Source organism: Taudactylus pleione, unplaced genomic scaffold (assembly GCF_031769625.1).
Source record: "Taudactylus pleione unplaced genomic scaffold, aTauple2 ptg000009l, whole genome shotgun sequence".
In the NCBI taxonomy this organism is placed as follows: Eukaryota; Metazoa; Chordata; class Amphibia; order Anura; family Myobatrachidae; genus Taudactylus; species Taudactylus pleione.
This window is the reverse complement of record NW_028284412.1, coordinates 12,630,873-12,650,367: the sequence shown is the minus strand read 5'-3', so window position 1 is coordinate 12,650,367 and position 19,495 is coordinate 12,630,873. Positions and strand designations below refer to the sequence as shown.

Here is a 19,495-nt window from a genome sequence, read left to right as displayed (position 1 = left end):
AGTGATAAAAACATACTCGCCTACATTTGAGAAAGCATTTCAGGGAGATTGCGAAAGCAGCACATAAAGTGGACATGAACTGCTACATCTGAGAGGTTTACCAAAATATTGACTTACTGTATACCCAATTGTAATGAGCCCCAAAGCAGGTAGTAAAGGTGGGTGGTACACACGGTACGATGTGTACCCACCGATGCGACTGACGATACGAGGGCCAACATATGGGGTGGTCCGGTCCCTATACACAGGGTATGCCAGCCCTCCCCAGCACTGCATGGGATTGTCAGACGATTCGCCAGATCTTTTGAACATGCAGAGAGATCATACACACGGAACGATATAGCTGTTTTATCGTTCCAACGCGGCGGATCGGCAGCTATATCGTTTCGTGTGTAGGGGCCTTAAGATCTACTTGTTGATGAAAACACACTGATACTTTTCAGGGCTTGCTCATGTTTTGTGTTTTACAAGTGGTTCCATATAAGTGGCCAAGATGAACCTTATATGAAAAACGCATGTCGCCATAGGGATCACTGGGGGAAATTCAATTCAATGCGATGTAGAATAGCCGCGGGAGCGAGCTCCCGCAGCTATTCAATACAACGCGTTGTTTAGGCGGCTAAAGGATTTCCTCTCGCACCCCCCAATGCAGGAAAATTGCACTGATTATACCATTTGAATGTATTTATCTCTGATTTATGTTTTACCCCAAGTATATAATAGCTACATAATGGGGGGGGGTAAGATGCAAAATCAGGAATATTGCTAGACCCTTCAGGGAGTCGGGGAGATTGCTACTACAGTGTTTCGGGGAGTCTCCCTGACAATCAGGAAAAGTTGGCAAGTATGGATAGAAAGAAGCTGGGGCAAGGTATTTTTAGAGCCACAAAAGACATGTATGTTCTGTGTGTGGCTGAGTCTGTAAAACCATCACAATGGAACGTGGTGTGGTAAACAGCCACTGACACTGTAACATAGTATTTTATATACAGATACAGCTACAGCTGCAGTCGCACACAGAACATACACATGCTGCATATCGTTTTAATCAGCAAAGTCTGCTTATGTGTTTTAGTGACATTACATTGCAAATAAGATGCATTTACTGTAAGATGCTCAGCATGAGTAAACTCGCACAGGACTAGGCGCGAGTAGAAGAGCTGTGTAACGCGAATGCAGCAACGGCGACGGAGAACACATCTGTATCTCATATAAATTACTATTTCTTTTTGTTTCTTAGTTATCCGGTGTAATACTGACAAGGCTCAGAAGTTTCATCCACGGTTCCACCAAGATGGACAGTACCTGTGTTGTGCCCAGACAGCTAAAAATGCTTTGGGATGCCAAGTACTGCGCAGTGCCAATGGAAGTCAGTTTCTAAGTATAAATACCATAGTGATATGTAACTACATAATGGGGCTGATGCAGAGTGGAATACAAGTCAGTTCTTTGCATGGGTTGTTTGTGCATTCACACTCTGTATGTTCTGATGTAGAGCCTACAAAACTATGGGCAACGCTGAGTCATACGCAACTAGGTCACATCTCCACTTGCAGCTGAAGGGACGTAACTGTATGTGTGGTGTATATAGTTCTCATTGCTTTGTATGTATTCTGGTGGAAGGTTACAACGGATCTTATTATTTGTTTGTATTAGTTGGCGTATGAATTTCTAGTCTGTGTCTGGTTTTTCCTGCTGTTGTACAGTAAAGAAGCATGCTCACTCACTGTGTCCAAGTTATTAAGAAACCCTTATTGAAGTCCAAGGGGCCTATTCATCATACCTTAAAATTCGTTGGAGGTAATTAGGTTTAGAACTCGCATGGAGTTCTACCTAATTACAGGAGGAATTCATCATTCCTCCTTTCCATAACTATCTATTCCGATAAGCTGTCATTTTTGCAATGACAGCTTTTCAGGAAATCGATACTTTCCCCTGTCTACACTAACTTACCGCAGCTGGAATCCGTGCTGCAAATGCGCTGTTACATTCGTAAACCCAGCGCATTCGCAGCACTACTTACAGCTGCGGTAATTTTGTGATATCAGTGATATCTCCTGTGCTAAGTGTGTTCAGGAATACTAAAATAATGGTAATTAAGGGGAAAATGTCCTTAAAAACGTTATTTTAGTGTTGATGAATAGGTCCCTAAGTCACAGGCTTAACAGTATGGTAACTGGGTGTTCACACCTAGGCGAAGCTTATACAAGGCTGGAGTTTATCTATGTAACTGCGGGCTATGCAGATTGTGTGTATGCCAGTTTTCAGGTGGATCTCTTGCACCAAGGATAGAGCATATAGTGGTGCAGATGTACAACCCAGCATACTGGCGAGCACCCTCATTTACATGCACACAATGTGGGTGTAATTACAGTTGATTTGCCTCAACTCTGCATCAGTATGTGTTGTTTATATGTAACCAGAGATGTGCGCAGACCTCTGTGTTTTGGTTTTGGTCCTTGGTTTTGGATTTGCTTTTGTATCTGGTTTTCTGTAAATATGTATATCATGTATCATGTAACTTGGACCTTCAGTTTGATCCTCTACAGCGCAGAAACTAGGATTTTTGTCACCAGGGGCAAGACAGTAATTTGGCGCCCCCCCCCCTGGTCATTCCCCCTGCAGCAGTGCCCCTATAGTAATGTCCCCTGAGGTAATGCCCGTGCAGTAGTGCCCATATAGTAATGCCCCTGTAGTAGTGCCCATATGATAATGCCCCCATAGTAATGCCCCATAACGATGCCCCTGTAGTAGTGCCCATATTGTAATGCCCCATAGTAATGCCCATATGTTAATACCCCCATAGTAATGCCCCTGTAGAGTCCATGCTCCCATATTAATGCCCTTGTGGTAATGCCCATGCCCCCATAATAATGCCCCTGTGGTAATGCCCATGCCCCCATAATAATGCCCCTGTGGTAATGCCTCTGTAGTTCCCATGCCCCAATAGTAATGCCCCTGCAGTGCCCATGCCCCCTTAGTAATGCCCATGCCCCCATAGTAATGCCCCTGTGGTAATTCCCATGCCCCCATAATAATGCCCCTGTAGTGCTCATGCCCCATTAGTAATGCCCCTTATTGCCCATGCCCCCATAATAATGCCCCTGTGGTAATGCCCATGCCCCCATAGTAATGCCCCTGTGGTAATGCCCATGCCCCCATAATAATGCCCCTGTGGTAATGCCCATGCCCCCATAGTAATGCCCCTGTGGTAATGCCCATGCCCCCATAGTAATGCCCCTGTAGTGCAGCTTATTAAAAAAAAATACTTACCTTGAACCCTGCTCCTGGATCCAGCGTCGCGTCCGGTCCACCGGCTGCTCCTCGGAACTATGGGGGAGACGTCATGACGTCTCCCCCATAGTGCCCGTGGGGAGAGCCGGAAGCTGGAGTTCGGGAGAGAACTCCAGCCTCCGGCTACACCGCGTTGCTGCAGAGAAGGAGCCGGGCGCCCGCTGGTAATAAATATTACCAGCGGACGTCCAGCTTGGATCCTCTCTGCAGCGTCGGGCTGGAGGTCACTGGCACCAGGAACAGCAACGCACCCGGTGCACGTGCACCTTCAGCCCCCCCCTAGTTGCGGCCCTGTCCTCTGTGTAGAACAATGTTGTTTTGCCTTAATAGCATAAAAAGTCACATGTGATTCACGGCCAGTCTGTACATTAGTAACGGTGTGTTAATAAGCACACTAACCTTATGCTTGTAATGAGCCATATTATACACTTCAAATGAGGTTAGTCATACTTGCCGACATCTCGGCAGGGGAATCCGGGAGGGGGCTGGCAGGTCCGTCCAGCAGGGAGGATGGGGGCGGGTCAAGGAGGCGGAGTGGGGGCGTGCTGACGCCATCGCGTCATAGTGGCCCCGCCCCCCGCTTTATAATGCCAATATTACTGGCATTATAAGGCAGGGGGCGGGGCTACGATGACACGATTCGTGCTGAATCGCGTCATCACACCCCCGCACCGCCCACTTTTGAGGCTGGCGCAGGGGTTAGCGGGGAGCCGGCATCCATTCCGGGGGACTTGCCTAGTCTTGCGGGGTGTCGGGAGCGGCACCCGATTTTCGGGAGGCTCCCGACAGTCCCGGGAGAGTAGGCAAGTATTAGGTTAGTAACACTGTGAAATATGCATGTGTGGCTGCACCTCAGGGGCAAATGCAGGATTTCTAGAGGGGCATTTCCAAATGCTTACGTTTAGAGCGAGTGTGGCCAGTCCATGAAGAGTACATAATTAGCACTTAACCAACTTTAATATGCATCATACAAAGTGTAGTGAATATCATAATTCTAACATATACAGGGCCAGAGATCACAGTAAGCCATTAGATGTGGCAGTAGGGCCATCCTGCCTGAGCTGAATGTTTTTATTTCACATGTTGGCACCATTCCAGAGCATGGGAACAAAACAGTAGTAAGGGGAGCAGCAGAAGAACCTAGCACTGCTCTGGACATATATGTACATATTGGTCTCCTTATACACTGGATAACAGTATTAATAATTAACCGTATAGATGGTCTATAGCAGTGCAATCCTAAATGTGCATGTTTTACAAATCTCCTAGTTGGCACACACGTGTATTCATTGCCGGCAGATACATGCTAAAAACTTCACATTATTTCGTTTGTGATACTGAGGAGAATGTGCAGCTTTTGTAAAATTGTATTATATACTATTTATTTTGTGGTCATGGTGTGGACTGGAGAGGGGGTTTCCAGGCAACTGGAAACACCCCCTGCATTTGCCTATGCACCTACTAAACCTCCTTAATTAAATGTATCCCATATGCTAGTGAGCTGCTCAATATCCTTACCGCAGCCAAGCTGTACAGCTTGTAGTGGGAATGCTGATCAGGGAGCGAGTGTTCCACTGTTACTGAAGTAAAGGCACTCCTTTTACACATGATGATGCTTCCAGGATCCACACTTGAATTCACTTGGAGTCGCAGTTTAGTGGACCCCATCGCGTGATATCCATTACCTGTATAAAATCACTTGTGTGTGTGTGTTACACCATGTTTGCCGACATTCTGGCTGCCCCTTCCGGGAGGGAGCAGCCAGATCGACATAGCAGGGGGCCTGGCCGGCATTTGTGGGTATTGTGAAGCAGGGGGCAATGTCTAAATGACACGATTCAGCGTGAATCACGTTATCGGCCTTCCACACTGCAGGGTTTTTTCTTGTAACGGCGGCGGAGGACGGAGGGGTCATCGGCCGCTGGGAGGCTGGCCTGCCTTTCCGGGGGTACGGAAGCAGCACCCGATTTTCAGGAGGCTCCCGGCCGAATCAGGAGGGTAGGCAAGTATGGTATACACACAATAAAATAAATATACTGAATCTCATTTTCCTTCCTTTATTTTGCAGTCCTGAAGAATGATCCTTCACGTCGTAGATCCCGAAAGCCACTTCCACCAGCACCATCTGATGTAACAGTAACAACATAATCCTCAGGAAATAATAGTAATACAGAGCAGTTTTACACAGAATGTTGTCAGTGCCAGATTAAGGTCCACATGGGTCTGGAGCTGAAATTTATGAGAATGACTAGTGATGCTTTGGGATGCGACTTTCTGGGTGAAAATAGTGAATGCATGAACCCTTCAACTAGCTGCAAATCATTAAAAAATAAACACCAGGACAAACATGCAACAAAAAGTACTCAAAATAAAAGGCCAAGATATGTCCATGACCAACTTTATCATCCTGTGCAGTACGGTATAAGGGTGGCAGTGCACCCTGTGATGCATTGCCGCTCCTTCCCTCCCCCTTTTCCTCTCCCTGATCTCATACCGTAAATGCTCAGCAGCTGGGTGGAGTGTGGAGGTTTTCAAGCAGCTCTTTTAACAATCCCATCCGGAGCCGGGCAGCTTGCGGCAGCGGCTGATTGATGCTGCCCTGTGCAGCCGCTCTGCTTGCACGGTCCTCAAGCCGGCCCTGGTTATGTCCTCACTGCACTTGCATCCTTGACAACTTCCTCAGCTGCCAGCTAGTGATGTAAGTTCAGTTGGTGTTTGTCTAATAGGGGTATTCAATATGGGTGCGATAAGTCCATTTTTGCGTTAATATCACACTTTTTAACGTTTTTGCGTTAATATCACTTGTTTTACTTTTACACCCTATTCAATTTCAAAGACTTATCGCAGTTTTGAAAAGTCTTTGATAAAAAACGGTGATAACTTTTCACCATTGAATAGGTGTCGAAAAAAAGTGCAGAATTGGGGATTAGGGGTGCAGGCTTAAAAAAATAGCCTGCACCCCTGAGAATGACATTTAAAAAAGAAGTGTGTCAAAAAAAAAAAAAGGGACACCCCAAAAAATTAACTTAAAAATTGGGGTGCAAAAAAAAAAAGTGGGAAAAAATTGTTTAACAATAGGGAAATAGGTTCAGGGCTATTCTGCATGTATGCGGCAGGTGTTTTGAAGAATAGAATTATAGCGGCAGGTGCACAAATGCAGAATTTTTAAAAACTGACTTTAGGGACACCAAAATATGCTAGTACCCATTTTCATGTACCCCAAATTTGATGGGACCACTTAAAAAAACGAAAAAAAAACCCCTAAGTGCTCTTCTGCATCACTTCTTCAATGTTGGGAAAAAAAACACCTGCTGCGGCTATTTAAATCCCCGACTTTCAATTAAAGGCTAAAACGGGGGTACCCATAGTGATCCCCCATGTTTTTACAACTTTAGGGGGGTCTTACAATTATTTTAAGGAAAAATTCGTAACTTTACGCAAATCCAACTTCGGAGTTTCCCGTTTTCGTTAATTTGATATTGAATACGGGGATAAGCGGGAGCGCGCAGCAGACTTAACGCAGAAAAAAACTCCGATATGAAACGTTAACTTCGGCAGTGAAGTTAACGTTTCATATTGAATACCCCTATAAGTCTTGGCTTGTCTAGAAGAGGTAGGTAATAAACCCCTGCATTTAACCACTTAACTGGCATACATTTTTATTCTATTATCAAATTATGTAAATTAGAGCCATTTAAACCTGATTCAGTATAATTTAATTATTAAATATGCATATATGTTAATAAAATAAGTATACTGTATAAGGGTTAAATAGCTGTTTTTTACATAGTTTGACCATTTTAAAAAAATCCACAATTTTGGAGACCTTTTCGTAAAAAAAAAAAAATTTATACTGTTGAACATTATTCATAGGTCTCTCTCATTGGTCCTTCATTTCTCTTACTCCACCTCCCTCCCTATATCTCACTGCTCCTCCATAGCGCTCTCACTGCCATCTTCCTCCATATGTCCATGACTGCCCCCTCCATAGCTTTCTCACTACCCCTTTCATTGCCAGTTTCCTCTATACAGTATCTGACTGCCACCACACAGCTCACACTGCACTCCTCACATGACCCTCCCCACAGATCACAGCCCCATCAGACCTCACTGCTCCCCCCACAGCTCACTGACCCCTACTGCTCACTGACCCCCACAGCTCACATTGTCCCATCACACCTCACTGCTCCCCCTCACTGCCCACATTACACTTCACTGCTCCCCTCGCAGCTCACTGTCCCATCACACCTCTCTGTCCCCCTGCAACTCACTGCCCCCTGCAGCTCACATTGTCCTATCACACCTCACTGCTCCCCCTCACTGCCCACATTACACTTCTCTGCTCCCCTCGCAGCTCACTGTCCCATCACACCTCTCTGCTCCCCCTGCAACTCACTGCCCCCTGCAGCTCACATTGTCCTATCACACCTCACTGCCCACATTACACTTCTCTGCTCCCCTCGCAGCTCACTGTCCCATCACACCTCTCTGCTCCCCCTGCAACTCACTGCCCCCTGCAGCTCACATTGTCCTATCACACCTCACTGCCCACATTACACTTCTCTGCTCCCCTCGCAGCTCACTGTCCCATCACACCTCTCTGCTCCCCCTGCAACTCACTGCCCCCTGCAGCTCACATTGTCCTATTACACCTCACTGCTCCCCCTCACTGCCCACATTACACTTCACTGCTCCCCTCGCAGCTCACTGTCCCATCACACCTCTCTGCTCCCTCTGCAACTCACTGCCCCCTGCAGCTCACATTGTCCTATCACACCTCACTGTTCCCCCTCACTGCCCACATTACACTTCACTGCTCCCCTCGCAGCTCACTGTCCCATCACACCTCTCTGCTCCCCCTGCAACTCACTGCCCCCTAAAGCTCACATTGTCCTATCACACCTCACTGCTCCCCCTGCAACTCACTGCCCTCAACAGATCACATTGTCCTATCACACCTCACTGCTCCCCCTCACTGCCCACATTGCACTTCACTGCTCCCCTCGCAGCTCACTATCCCATCACACCTCTCTGTCCCCCCTGCAACTCACTGCCCCCAACAGATCACATTGTCCTATCACACCTCACTGCTCCCCCTCACTGCCCACATTACACTTCACTGCTCCCCTCGCAGCTCACTGTCCCATCACACCTCTCTGCCCCCCCCTGCAACTCACTGCCCCCTAAAGCTCACATTGTCCCATCACACCTCACTGCTCCCCCTCACAATTCACTGCCCACATCACACACATCACACTGCATCTCTCTGCTCCCCCTGCAGCTCATTGCTCCCCTACTGTACACACTGCTACTGTCAGGGCACTGCGCTGCCATGTGTAACCATTTTATGCCAGCGGCGGTGTTTGAACCGCCGGTGCCATAATCAGGAAGGGGTCACGGCCCGCAGTCGTGAGGTGGGGCGAGAGGCCTTGGATGCCCCCACCCCTGCAGCCCTACCCTAACCCTCCTATGCAACAAACCTGTTGGCTATTAGTCATAAAACAAACTACAGAAATATACTTAAAACAAGAGAAACAATTCCCTGTCTTGTGTACACCAACATATAACTGTTAAATATTTGATTAAATATTCACACAAAAGTGTAACCTATGTCCGAGTTATGAAGAAAGCATCAATCATTTTCAGAGGAGCATTCACAGAGTCAATTACAAGTGGTTTGCTAGGGCTGGCGACTGTCGTCAATTTCTGCTTTATGCACCTGCCCCTGGCCATCACCAGATAATACAGCTTTCCCAGATGTAGATTCTCTTTCATTTGTAAAATCGTCTGATACATACAGTAGGAGTGTACAGAAAACACTGTAACAGTATTTAAGGATGCACAATCAACACCAAATAATACAATAAATCTACAACAAATTGACAGAGTATAAACAGAACCTAGAACTGCTGACTCCACACACACACACAACCCCCTCCCTCACACAGATCCCCCCTGACAACTCTCCCCCATACAAGTCAAGATGACTAGTACGCAATGATCGCAATCCATCGGATTTGTGTACAAGTTTGAATCAGCTCCAGTATCCTTTCCAACCTTTGAATTTTAGGTTTACTTTTAGATCTGTGTAAGTCACAAGCATTTTCACAGAACCTCAAAAATGTAGTATAATTATTTGGTAGTTACAAATCAAAAACAATCTTTCATTTTTGTCTGTACACAGGTAAAGGCTGACAAGCCACTCCCACCTGCTCCAGGTGCTATTGCACCTCCTTTAGGAGCCCACAGAGTCGTAGCAATGTATGATTTCATGCCAATTAATGCTCAGGACCTGCCATTACACAAAGGCGAAGAGTATCTGCTATTGGATGAGGGTAGTGGCCAGCCCTGGCTAAGAGCAAGAGACAAAAATGGGTAAGATGAATTAGGAGTTACTCTATAGTGTAAAATTTATGTTTAAGGAGTCCATTCATCATCACTTAATTTCTACAAAAGCAGAAGAAAATAAAAATTTTCACCTACTTTTGTAGAAATTAAGGATCGAAGTTATTCATTATAAAGGTAATGCAGGAGATAGGAGATATCGCTGATCCACAGCCACCCTATATATGGGGACCTAAATCCATCAAGCTCCAAAAATATAATATTTTCAGAGCTTGACTGCGGGGGCATTCGCCATCTTCAGATGGCATTTACTCCTGCACCCCGGAAGGAGTCCTGGGTTGCAAAAAGGGATTCTCTGCCCCTGTCCGGCTCCTTCCGCCGGACGCCCGGGCTTTCTGCGCCTGCGTTAAGCCCAGTTCAGCGCACTAGCACAGACAGACTCAGCAGTACTAAGTTTCAGTGCTCTGAAAGGAGGAGTGAAGCAGATCGTGGAGAGACAGACGATTTTTGGACCAACTGTCTCCACACCGGAGCAATGTTGAATTGCTCCAGTGAACTTGTATCCACCGCTGCTACTTGCAGAGAGTTGGATACTTAATTATCGAGGGCCGTCCGGCCAACCCAGGAGCATTAATCACTGAACCACTGATAATTGGGATGAGGATAGATGCCAGCTGAAAAATATTTTTTAGATGATATCATTTAAGGGCAAATGTGAGACTGTACAGGTTGGCTGTCTTATTTTGGTGTGCTGATGAGTATTGATGCATGATTTACATAAATCAAATCATTGATGTTGGCTCTTTGTTGGGAAGGACTTCAAATCATCCTTCACATGGAGGAAAGTTAAGTTAATCATATTTATCGTATAATTGGCGCATTTTGACATCAGCATGCACTGTATGGCCGGAAAATGTGCAATATATGAAGTATATGAATAAAAACTTTTTTTGTTCACTTTTATGCTGTAATAAATAAGTGCTAATATAACCTCTGCTGTAATAGCATGCTATCTTTATATATTTATTTATTCAGTCAGAGCTGAAGTGTAAAAAACTCTTTATAGATAACTAAGCAGCAAAGCATGCATCCTATTCCATAGATATATGACATCACCCAAAGAGACTCTTTACTCTTCCTGTATTCAAAAGAGCATCTATCATCATCATTTTGATGGACCAGCATGCTGGGCAGATTCAACCAATCAAATAATCAATTCATCGATTTCTTTATTTATGCTGGGCATACACTATACAATTATCTTTCAGATATCTGTCCAATCTGGCTGGTTAGAATGAAAACCTGGTAATGTATGGGAGCAAATGACAGTCGATCATATGGTCTTAAACACTGGAAAATGACAAAATAAAAATTGTTCAAAATTTCAAATTGGTTAAATTCATGTGTTTTTTTAACCAATTTGTCTGAATAACCATTTTTATCTGTTTTCCAGTGTCGGTGAGTAAATGGACGATTGTCATTTGCTCCCATACATTACCAGGTTTTCATTCCAACCAGCCAGATTGGACAGATATCTGACAGATAACTGTATAGCGTATGCCCAGTATAAGACGAACACAATAGAGCAAGTGTAATTACAAAAGGGACATGTATTAACTATTAAGACAAGAAACAAATAATATATTTATATACTGAGAAAAACAGTACAACAAGCAAGAGTTCAATGCACTCATAATGCTTGGGACTAGACTGAAATACTACACAACAAAGCATTTTATCATTGTGCGGGACTCATCTGGAATTTGACATATGAAAAGATAACAAACAAACAAAATAAAGTGCATGACATAAGTTTCCATAATAATAACAATTATCATTATTATTGGTTTCTGCTTGTTGTTAATGGTGTTTATTGTTTCAGACAGGAGGGATATATTCCTGGCAATTATGTGACAGAGGCCCAGGATCCACTGGAAATATATGAGTATGTACATACAATAAAGCAAAAAGTATTAATGTAACAGTACAGTAAAAATTTAGGTTTCTACCAGCAAATATACATATATATATATATATATATATACAGAATTGCAATTAACCCTTCAGCGACAAGTGTGCTCAGTGAAATAAATATTAGCTTGTGAATAATAAAAACAACAACAACCAAATCTGGATATAAAGTGTCTCGTGCAATCACTGTAAATTCATGACGTGCAATAAACAATTAGTCAGGGAAACAAAACATAGATAGTAAAAAAGTGCCTGTGCGTTATCAATAAATAAGTAATTAATTATGTAGACAGTTAAGGTTCTGTGAAAAATACAGCCCTATAAACTGAGATCACTTGGGATAATAGTGCCAATGCAATGAGATAAAAATCAAGAAAATTTATTTTTAAAACAAAGAGTAAAATTTGCCCATATTATATGAACCAACATAGAAGTAAAAAATGCAGCATAAATAATTTAAAAGAGAAAAAAGAGAAAATAGGTTGTAAACAATAGCAGCTTATCTGAGTGCGTAGAAAAGTTAATTCTCTCAGAAGTTCATGAGACAGGTAGCAGTCACTCCCAACGCGTTTCGTACTATGACTTCATCAAGGGGATAGTGTATAGGTGTAATGGTCAGATATTTATACCCCATTAGGAGTTCAACCAAGGTCAGGTATCAGCATCACTTCCTGTATACAGGAGCGCACCTGTAAAAGACCATTTATCAGTACAGCTATAGCTTTTTAGTACTTCTTCAGCTCTATCTAGTTTGTGGCAGTAATTAGTGTTTAAATACTGTGCTTGCGCGTAGTTTAAAACTTTTCCTTAAAGTCGTCAATAGGGCTACTTCCGCCCTTCTCGGCGTTACTTCCGCCCTCACTAAGGTACATCATATCCGGCATGTCCTCTCCATGTGGATCCAAGGCGCGCGGCGACTCTGTCACGTGACCCCCGTATTTCATAGCGTTGTGCGTCAACTCCGTTTTCTGGGCACGTGTTCCGTCATGGCGTACAGGCTTCTCAGCTGATCGCGTTGTAGGGCGTCACTTCCGCCCTTCCTCCGCGTTCTCCTGTATTGTTGTTCCGCCCTTCTGCTTTATAAGGCGAGACTTCCGCCCTTCTCCTATGCATCGTGTGAATTACTTGCCCACACTTTAAAACGGGCTTACATTCGTGATTTCTTCAAATTAGTCTAGACTCCAAAAATAAAAGGACAATATTAGAATATGGTCCTAACGTGGGTGTTATATTAAAATCATCCCCTTGTTAATGTTATGTTAGCTTCCAAATTATCATATATAGTAGTTTTTAAACCAAGCATATATTGTTAAAAATATATAATAAACAGTAAAAAATACAATCATTCATATTGCATTAATGCATATATTAGGAATGTTTATGAATTGTATATAGCTGGACTAATATTGTAAAATAAACTAACTAATATAAAAATTCAGTCTCTATAGGGATTTTCAATGGCGGTTTTGCGTTATTTCCTTTTTGTTTCTGGAATGTGGAGGATTCTTTTAGGAGGGAGTGACTGCTACCTGTCTCATGAACTTCTGAGAGAATTAACTTTTCTACGCACTCAGATAAGCTGCTATTGTTTACAACCTATTTTCTCTTTTTTCTCTTTTAAATTATTTATGCTGCATTTTTTACTTCTATGTTGGTTCATATAATATGGGCAAATTTTACTCTTTGTTTTAAAAATAAATTTTCTTGATTTTTATCTCATTGCATTGGCACTTTTATCCCAAGTGATCTCAGTTTATAGGGCTGTATTTTTCACAGAACCTTAACTGTCTACATAATTAATTACTTATTTATTGATAACGCACAGGCACTTTTTTACTATCTATGTTTTGTTTTCCTGACTAATTATTTATTGCACGTCATGAATTTACAGTGATTGCATGAGACACTTTATATCCAGATTTGGTTGTTGTTGTTTTTATTATTCACAAGCTAATATTTATTTCTCTGAGCATACTTGTCGCTGAAGGGTTAATTCCAATTCTGTTTATTTGTTTCTTAAATACTTGCACTAGTATTGTCCTATTTACCCAGAGCTGACGCCCATATTATTTACGGGCTGAGGTGCCAGTTAAAAACAGCTGATAGCTCATCTCTTTGTTCCATAAATCCATAAATTTGCCAAGATTGGCGCTGTACCCATCAATTTTTCTATATATATATCTATATATATATTATGTATGTAGCAGTGCTACTAATTGCGTACCCGAGCAATGCTGGCCCCCGATGATGAATAGGTCCTTGTATATGGTTTTTGGAATTATTTATTATGCTGAATTTAGGTGGCCTGTGAATGCCTTTTCATTGTTATTTGCAAGTCACACTTCAGCTCCACTCCCATGATAAGGATGTGTTTTCTCTGATTGTTTATATATCTATGTCCACTTCTAAAACTGGGTCACGGATCGGAACGATATATCGTGTGGATCTCATAGTGTGTATGCCCAACCACGCGTGCCCGTGGGTTATTCGTCACATTGTCCCATCTGCTGTGCTGCACAGCAGATAGGACAATTCGATGAACGACGCCATGCTGCTAAATGCAACACATCGTGCCATCGTCCACAGCATCGCGCAGTGTTCTACGGATGTCACGATGTATCGTGCTGACGCTGGGTACACACATCGTGTAGTGTGTACTCAGCTTTAGACCCAGAGATGAAATGTAGTGATATGTGGCAGCTACCTTTATAAATGGGGTAGCTGTTTGTTTATCCAGATAGTTCTATTTTGTAATCATTCTTATTTATTTGCCAAACAGATGGTACTCAAAAAACATGACTAGGAGCCAGGCGGAGCATCTACTAAAAGCCGAGGTGAATATTTGGGCATAGAGTAGATGAGTAAATAACTTTTTTTTATAAAATGCTGCTATTAACACAAACAAACATAAATGTAAAGTTTTTTACTATTTGTTTTTCTCTTGGTATACATAATAAAATTTTTGATTATTCTGGGCACACAGGTTAAATTGTATTGTCACAAGCGGCACTGGCCACACTTACCGGCATGGCCATAGTGCTGCAAAGCAGTCACTGGAGTTAACCACTGAAGGGGGTCCGAGGCAGACGTCTTCAGACCTGGCGGACTTCTTGGTTCAGGTAGCTGGGTATCCGGAATATCACGTCGCAGGTCGCCACCATAACAAGTGGGCAGCACTGACCGCTGGGGAGGTCCTGCCCTCTCCTTCAGACAGGGGAAACACTGTGCCCATGCATGCCCCCTGCTGGTCCTATTTGTAAACTCGAGCTGCTGATGTCAGACAGCCAATCTCCTGTTTAAGGGAGATCAACCGCGGCTGCACTGCACTCCAGTACTTGTACTTTCTGCTGTTGTGTCGTACCTGTAAATCCTCTCAACCTCCCTGGTTCCTGGTTAACCCTTGCTCCTGCCTTGTTTCCTTGATTTAACTTCATGTGTACCGAAGCCATGCCATCTAATCCCTGTCTGTACCGAAGCCAGTCTGACTAAAGGTGCGTACACACTAGACCAGTGATTCCCAACCTCAGTCCTCAAGGCACACTAACAGTCCTGGTTTTAGTGATATCCATGCTTAAGCACAGATGGTTAAATCAAAATAACTAAGGTACTAATTAAGTCACCTGTGCATAACTATGGCTATTCTTAAAATCTGGACTGTTAGTGTGCCTTGAGGACTGTGGTTGGGAACCCCTGCACTAGACGATGTGCTCACGATGCGATATCATGAGTGATTTCCCTTGAACTCTCCCTGGCAGCTCCCCGGCACTCTAGGACACGATATGGTGCTAAAAAGTGTCCAATCTGACCAATGATCTATCGTGCATCCTTAACGATTTCCAGTGCGTCATGTACGGGTACGCGCATCGGCATCGTAATCGTGAGTGGACATATTTTACACAATTTGTCGTTCCGATGCATCGAAATTGGGCAAATTGTGTAAAATATCATCTAGTGTGTACGCACCTTAACGCTACATGTACTGAAGCTTTGGCATCTATTCCTTGTCTGTACCTAACCAGTCTGATTAACTCTACATGTACCGAAGACTTGACGTCTAGTCCTTGTCTGTATTTCGCCAGTCTGACTTATTCCTTGTGTACCAAATCTTTCCTGTCTCATCCCACTCTGTACCTCAACATTACTTGGCTAAAAAACTTTCACTTAAGTCTTATTGTTTCTAGTTTAAGGAGTCCAACTTCATAAACAGGAAAAGAATCCTTGCCAACCATGACAGAATAATCAGGCCAAAAATTGGACTCAGCTTGATCCATGTTAAGGACGGTGGGTATATGTTGATACAAAGTCCTGCTGTAAAGTCTCAGTTATGACTTGGTGGGGTATGGTCCCGCAACCGCCTTGAGGGCTGGTATATCTTGGCTAGATGCGGCCGTGTAGCAGCTTAAATAGCTGACAGGATGGAGTGGCTGAAGCCCGTGGGCCGGTAGAATGTGATGCGGCCTTTAGCAGCCTTGAGGGCTGGAAGTGCCTTGGCTGGCTGTGGCCTGTGGGCCTGAAGATGAGATGCAGCCTTTGGGCAGGTTGCAGCCTTGAGGGCTGGAAGTGTCTTAACTGGCTGTGGTCTTTGGGCCTGAAGATGAGGTGTGGCCTTTGGGCTGGTAGCAGCCTTGAGGGCTAAAAGTGCCTTGGCTGGCTGTGGCCTGTGGGCCGGAAGATGCGATGCGGCCTTTGGGCCAGTAGCAGCCTTGAGGGCTGGAAGTGACTTGGCTAGCAGCTGTAACAGAAGACTGTAAGGATTTGCTGGCCTGCGTACTAAGGATGCTGGATTGTGACCTGTGCCGCCGGGTTGACACAAGCAGCTGACGCTGTAATGCGGCCTGTGCCGCCGGGTTGACACAAATGCGAGTACGCTGATTTGCATACTGAGGACGCTGGAGTGCGGACCGTGCCGCCTAAATGAAACAAAGCGGCAGGTAAATAGTAACAACCGTGCCGCCCAGATGACACAAACGGCAGGTATACAGGACAAGCAGGAGGGCTAGATTCTGAGACAATGCCAGAACCGGAAACATGTGAAACGCTTTCACCGGCATCGGAGCAGCGATCACAGCCAAAGGACATGGACGCAGGAGCCAATCCAGATCAATCCCAGATTGATGGACAGGAGGTAGGCAGAGTTTTCAGCGAACGCTGGCCTGGCGTTCACTTTGCACAGCATTAGCAGTGTGGCGGCTTTTGACAATCCAATGTCCAAACCACAGAAGCAGCATTGATTCAAGCAGTTAATTTGCTATAAGTCCAGCTTTCAGACCTGCCACAACAAATGACTTTCTTCAACATTATCTGAGCGATTCCTTGTTTTTTTTTCCCTGTTTTAGCTTTACCAACCAGCTCTACAGTGAAATTGGTGTTACCTCAACAGATGCAATTAGTACACCCAGTTTTCGATGTTTCCCAAATCATATCAACTCCTGCTACGACAAGATTCAAGCTAGTTCTGACTACATTAGTACTTAACGGACAGTAGGAATATGTAGTGCAAAAAATTCGGAACTCCCGAAAAGTTTGAGGCCAAATCCAATTCCTGGTCAACAAGTAGAAAGGCTTCAGTTGGGAAGAGCTTTAATGGAAACCTATTGATAATCTTCCAGCACCCCGGAGATGGGGTTTGCTGTCACAAGCAGCGCTAGCTACACTTACCGGAACAGTCAATGTGTTGCAAAGCAGTCACCAGAATCAGCCGCCGAAGGGGGTCCTAAGCCTGCTTATCCTGACTGGATTCCATATCTCCCTGCAGTTTTTTTAAGGTTTCACCACAATAATCCATTGATAAACATATTGCCTGGTATAGGAAGGGAGTGGTCAACAGTATCAAATGCAGCAGAGAGTAATATAAGTGGATAATTGCATTAAGGTTTAGCTGTGACCACCTTAGTCAGTGTAGTCTCTATGGAGTGTTGGGAATTAAATCAATTTAAAAAGAAAGAAGCACAGGGGGATTCAAGGCCAAACTAGGGCCTTTTGTGAGGAATGGTGTTGTGAGAAGTGACAATAAACTGAACTGATCACTTTTCCACATTCCTGATACCGTCTGAATCAATTGCAACAGCACCTTTTGTGTGCATACTCTGTCTAACACATGCACCATGGGGGGGCTTCAGTCAGTTCTGTGCATGCGCAAAAAATTGCTCAGTTGCGTGAACATCAGCAATGTGTGCGGATTGTGTGCAGCTCATAATCGGGACCTTAGTGTATGTCAAAAATCTTAGCCTGCTGTCATTTGAGTTGCTGTGGCCTCACTAGTCTATCCTTCTAGAAATCACCTAATCTAATCATGTGCATTTTCACAAAGTCAGTCTTCTAAGTTGTCAGCTACACTTCTAATGCTGGGTACCAGGGCCGGCAACAGAAATCTCGGGGCCCGGTACATTGATGTCTCTGGGGGCCCCACCTTCTCGCCACCATCCCCGATTCCCTACCAAGCATGTGTGATATGTGAAGCATGATATGTTAACTAAAAGATACGCCAGACTTTACATAAAGTAAAAATACACTATCACTTACCACACTGACTCTCTGTCACTGATGATGCAGACTGTAGTTCTTCCCTGCCGTCTCTTTCAATGTCTTCTTGATGTCAGTGCTGTGGATTCCTCAGGGGTAGGAGGGATGGTGTCTGCAGCCAGCCATCCACTGTACTCATCTCCTTCCTCAAATTCAGCCCTCATCACCATCCTCAGCCCAGAAGCCCCCCATCACCTTTCTCCATCCCCAGACCCCATACTCAGTCCCTAGCCCCTATCACCTTCTGCCCCCAGCCCCCTTCATCTTCCTCTGCCTCCTTCACCTTCCTCCATCCCCAGGCACCATCACCTTCATCTGCGTCCAGCCCGTCAGCATCTGCCCCCAGTCCTCATAACCTTCCTCTGCCCATAGCCCCCTTTATCTTCCTCTGCCCCTTCACCTTCCTCTGCATCCAGCCCGTCACCTTCTGCCCCCAGCCCCCTTCAACTTCCTCTGTGTCCAGCCCATCACCTTCTACCCCCAGCCCCCTTCACCTTCCTCTGTGTCCAGTCCATCACCTTCTGCGCCAGCCCCCTTCACCTTCCTCTGCGTCCAGCCCGTCACCTTCTGCCCCAGCATCTTCCTCTGCCCCCTTCACCTTCCTCCATCCCCAGGCACCATCACCTTTGTCTGCATCCAGCCCGTCACCATCTGCGTCCAGCCCTCATAACCTTCCTCTGCCCATAGCCCCCTTTATCTTCCTCTGCCTCCTTCACCTTCCTCTGCATCCAGCCCGTCACCTTCTGCCCCAGCTTTGTGGTGCTTGGGAGGAGAAGAAGCCTCTGGCACTGACATTGCCGATGCTGAAGCAGGAAAGCAGGCACACTCACTCTCTCACAGGCTTTGCTGCTGGAAGAGGCGGCCTCCCCTACCCACAACACCGCAGTGCATGGCCGGCCCTTACTAACGTCAGAAGCTCAGGCTCTGCCCCGGTGACCTCCGTTCATGTGTGTCCCATCTCCCTTCCCTCCAATAGGGCAACCTGCCTCATCTCTCTTTCCTCCCATAGGGCAACCTGCCTCATCTCTCTTTCCTCCCATATGGTAACCTGCCCCGTCTCCCTTCCCTCCCATAGAGTAACCTCACCTGGTCTTGCCCCATCTCCCTTTCCTCCCATAGTGTAACGTGGTCTTGTCCCATCATATAATAATCATCCCCTCAGGCAGGAGGCGGGAATGTGTTAGGAGAACAGTCCACAGACACAGAGGCAGCAGCATCCGCCATCTTACCTCTGCACCAGGTACCGGGACTGCCACACCGAGGAGCTCGGGACCGACGCCTGACTGCAGTCCCATATGTAGCTGCTCCCATCACCAGGACCAAGTGCCATGCGTGGAGAAGATGCCAGGGATGATGGCCTGCT

General features: G+C 45.0%; 1 protein-coding gene across 1 annotated transcript in view; it reads left to right on the top strand.

The window, feature by feature from the left end:
* The window catches only part of BTK (Bruton tyrosine kinase), a 172,239-nt gene that overhangs the window by 91,563 nt on the left and 61,181 nt on the right, over nucleotides 1–19,495 (top strand). Inside the window, exons 5-9 of the mRNA XM_088466793.1 lie at nucleotides 1,241–1,369; nucleotides 5,363–5,424; nucleotides 9,479–9,669; nucleotides 11,522–11,584; nucleotides 14,390–14,444. Coding sequence (XP_088322919.1) covers nucleotides 1,241–1,369; nucleotides 5,363–5,424; nucleotides 9,479–9,669; nucleotides 11,522–11,584; nucleotides 14,390–14,444 — 500 coding nt within the window. The remainder of the gene's footprint in view (nucleotides 1–1,240; nucleotides 1,370–5,362; nucleotides 5,425–9,478; nucleotides 9,670–11,521; nucleotides 11,585–14,389; nucleotides 14,445–19,495) is intronic.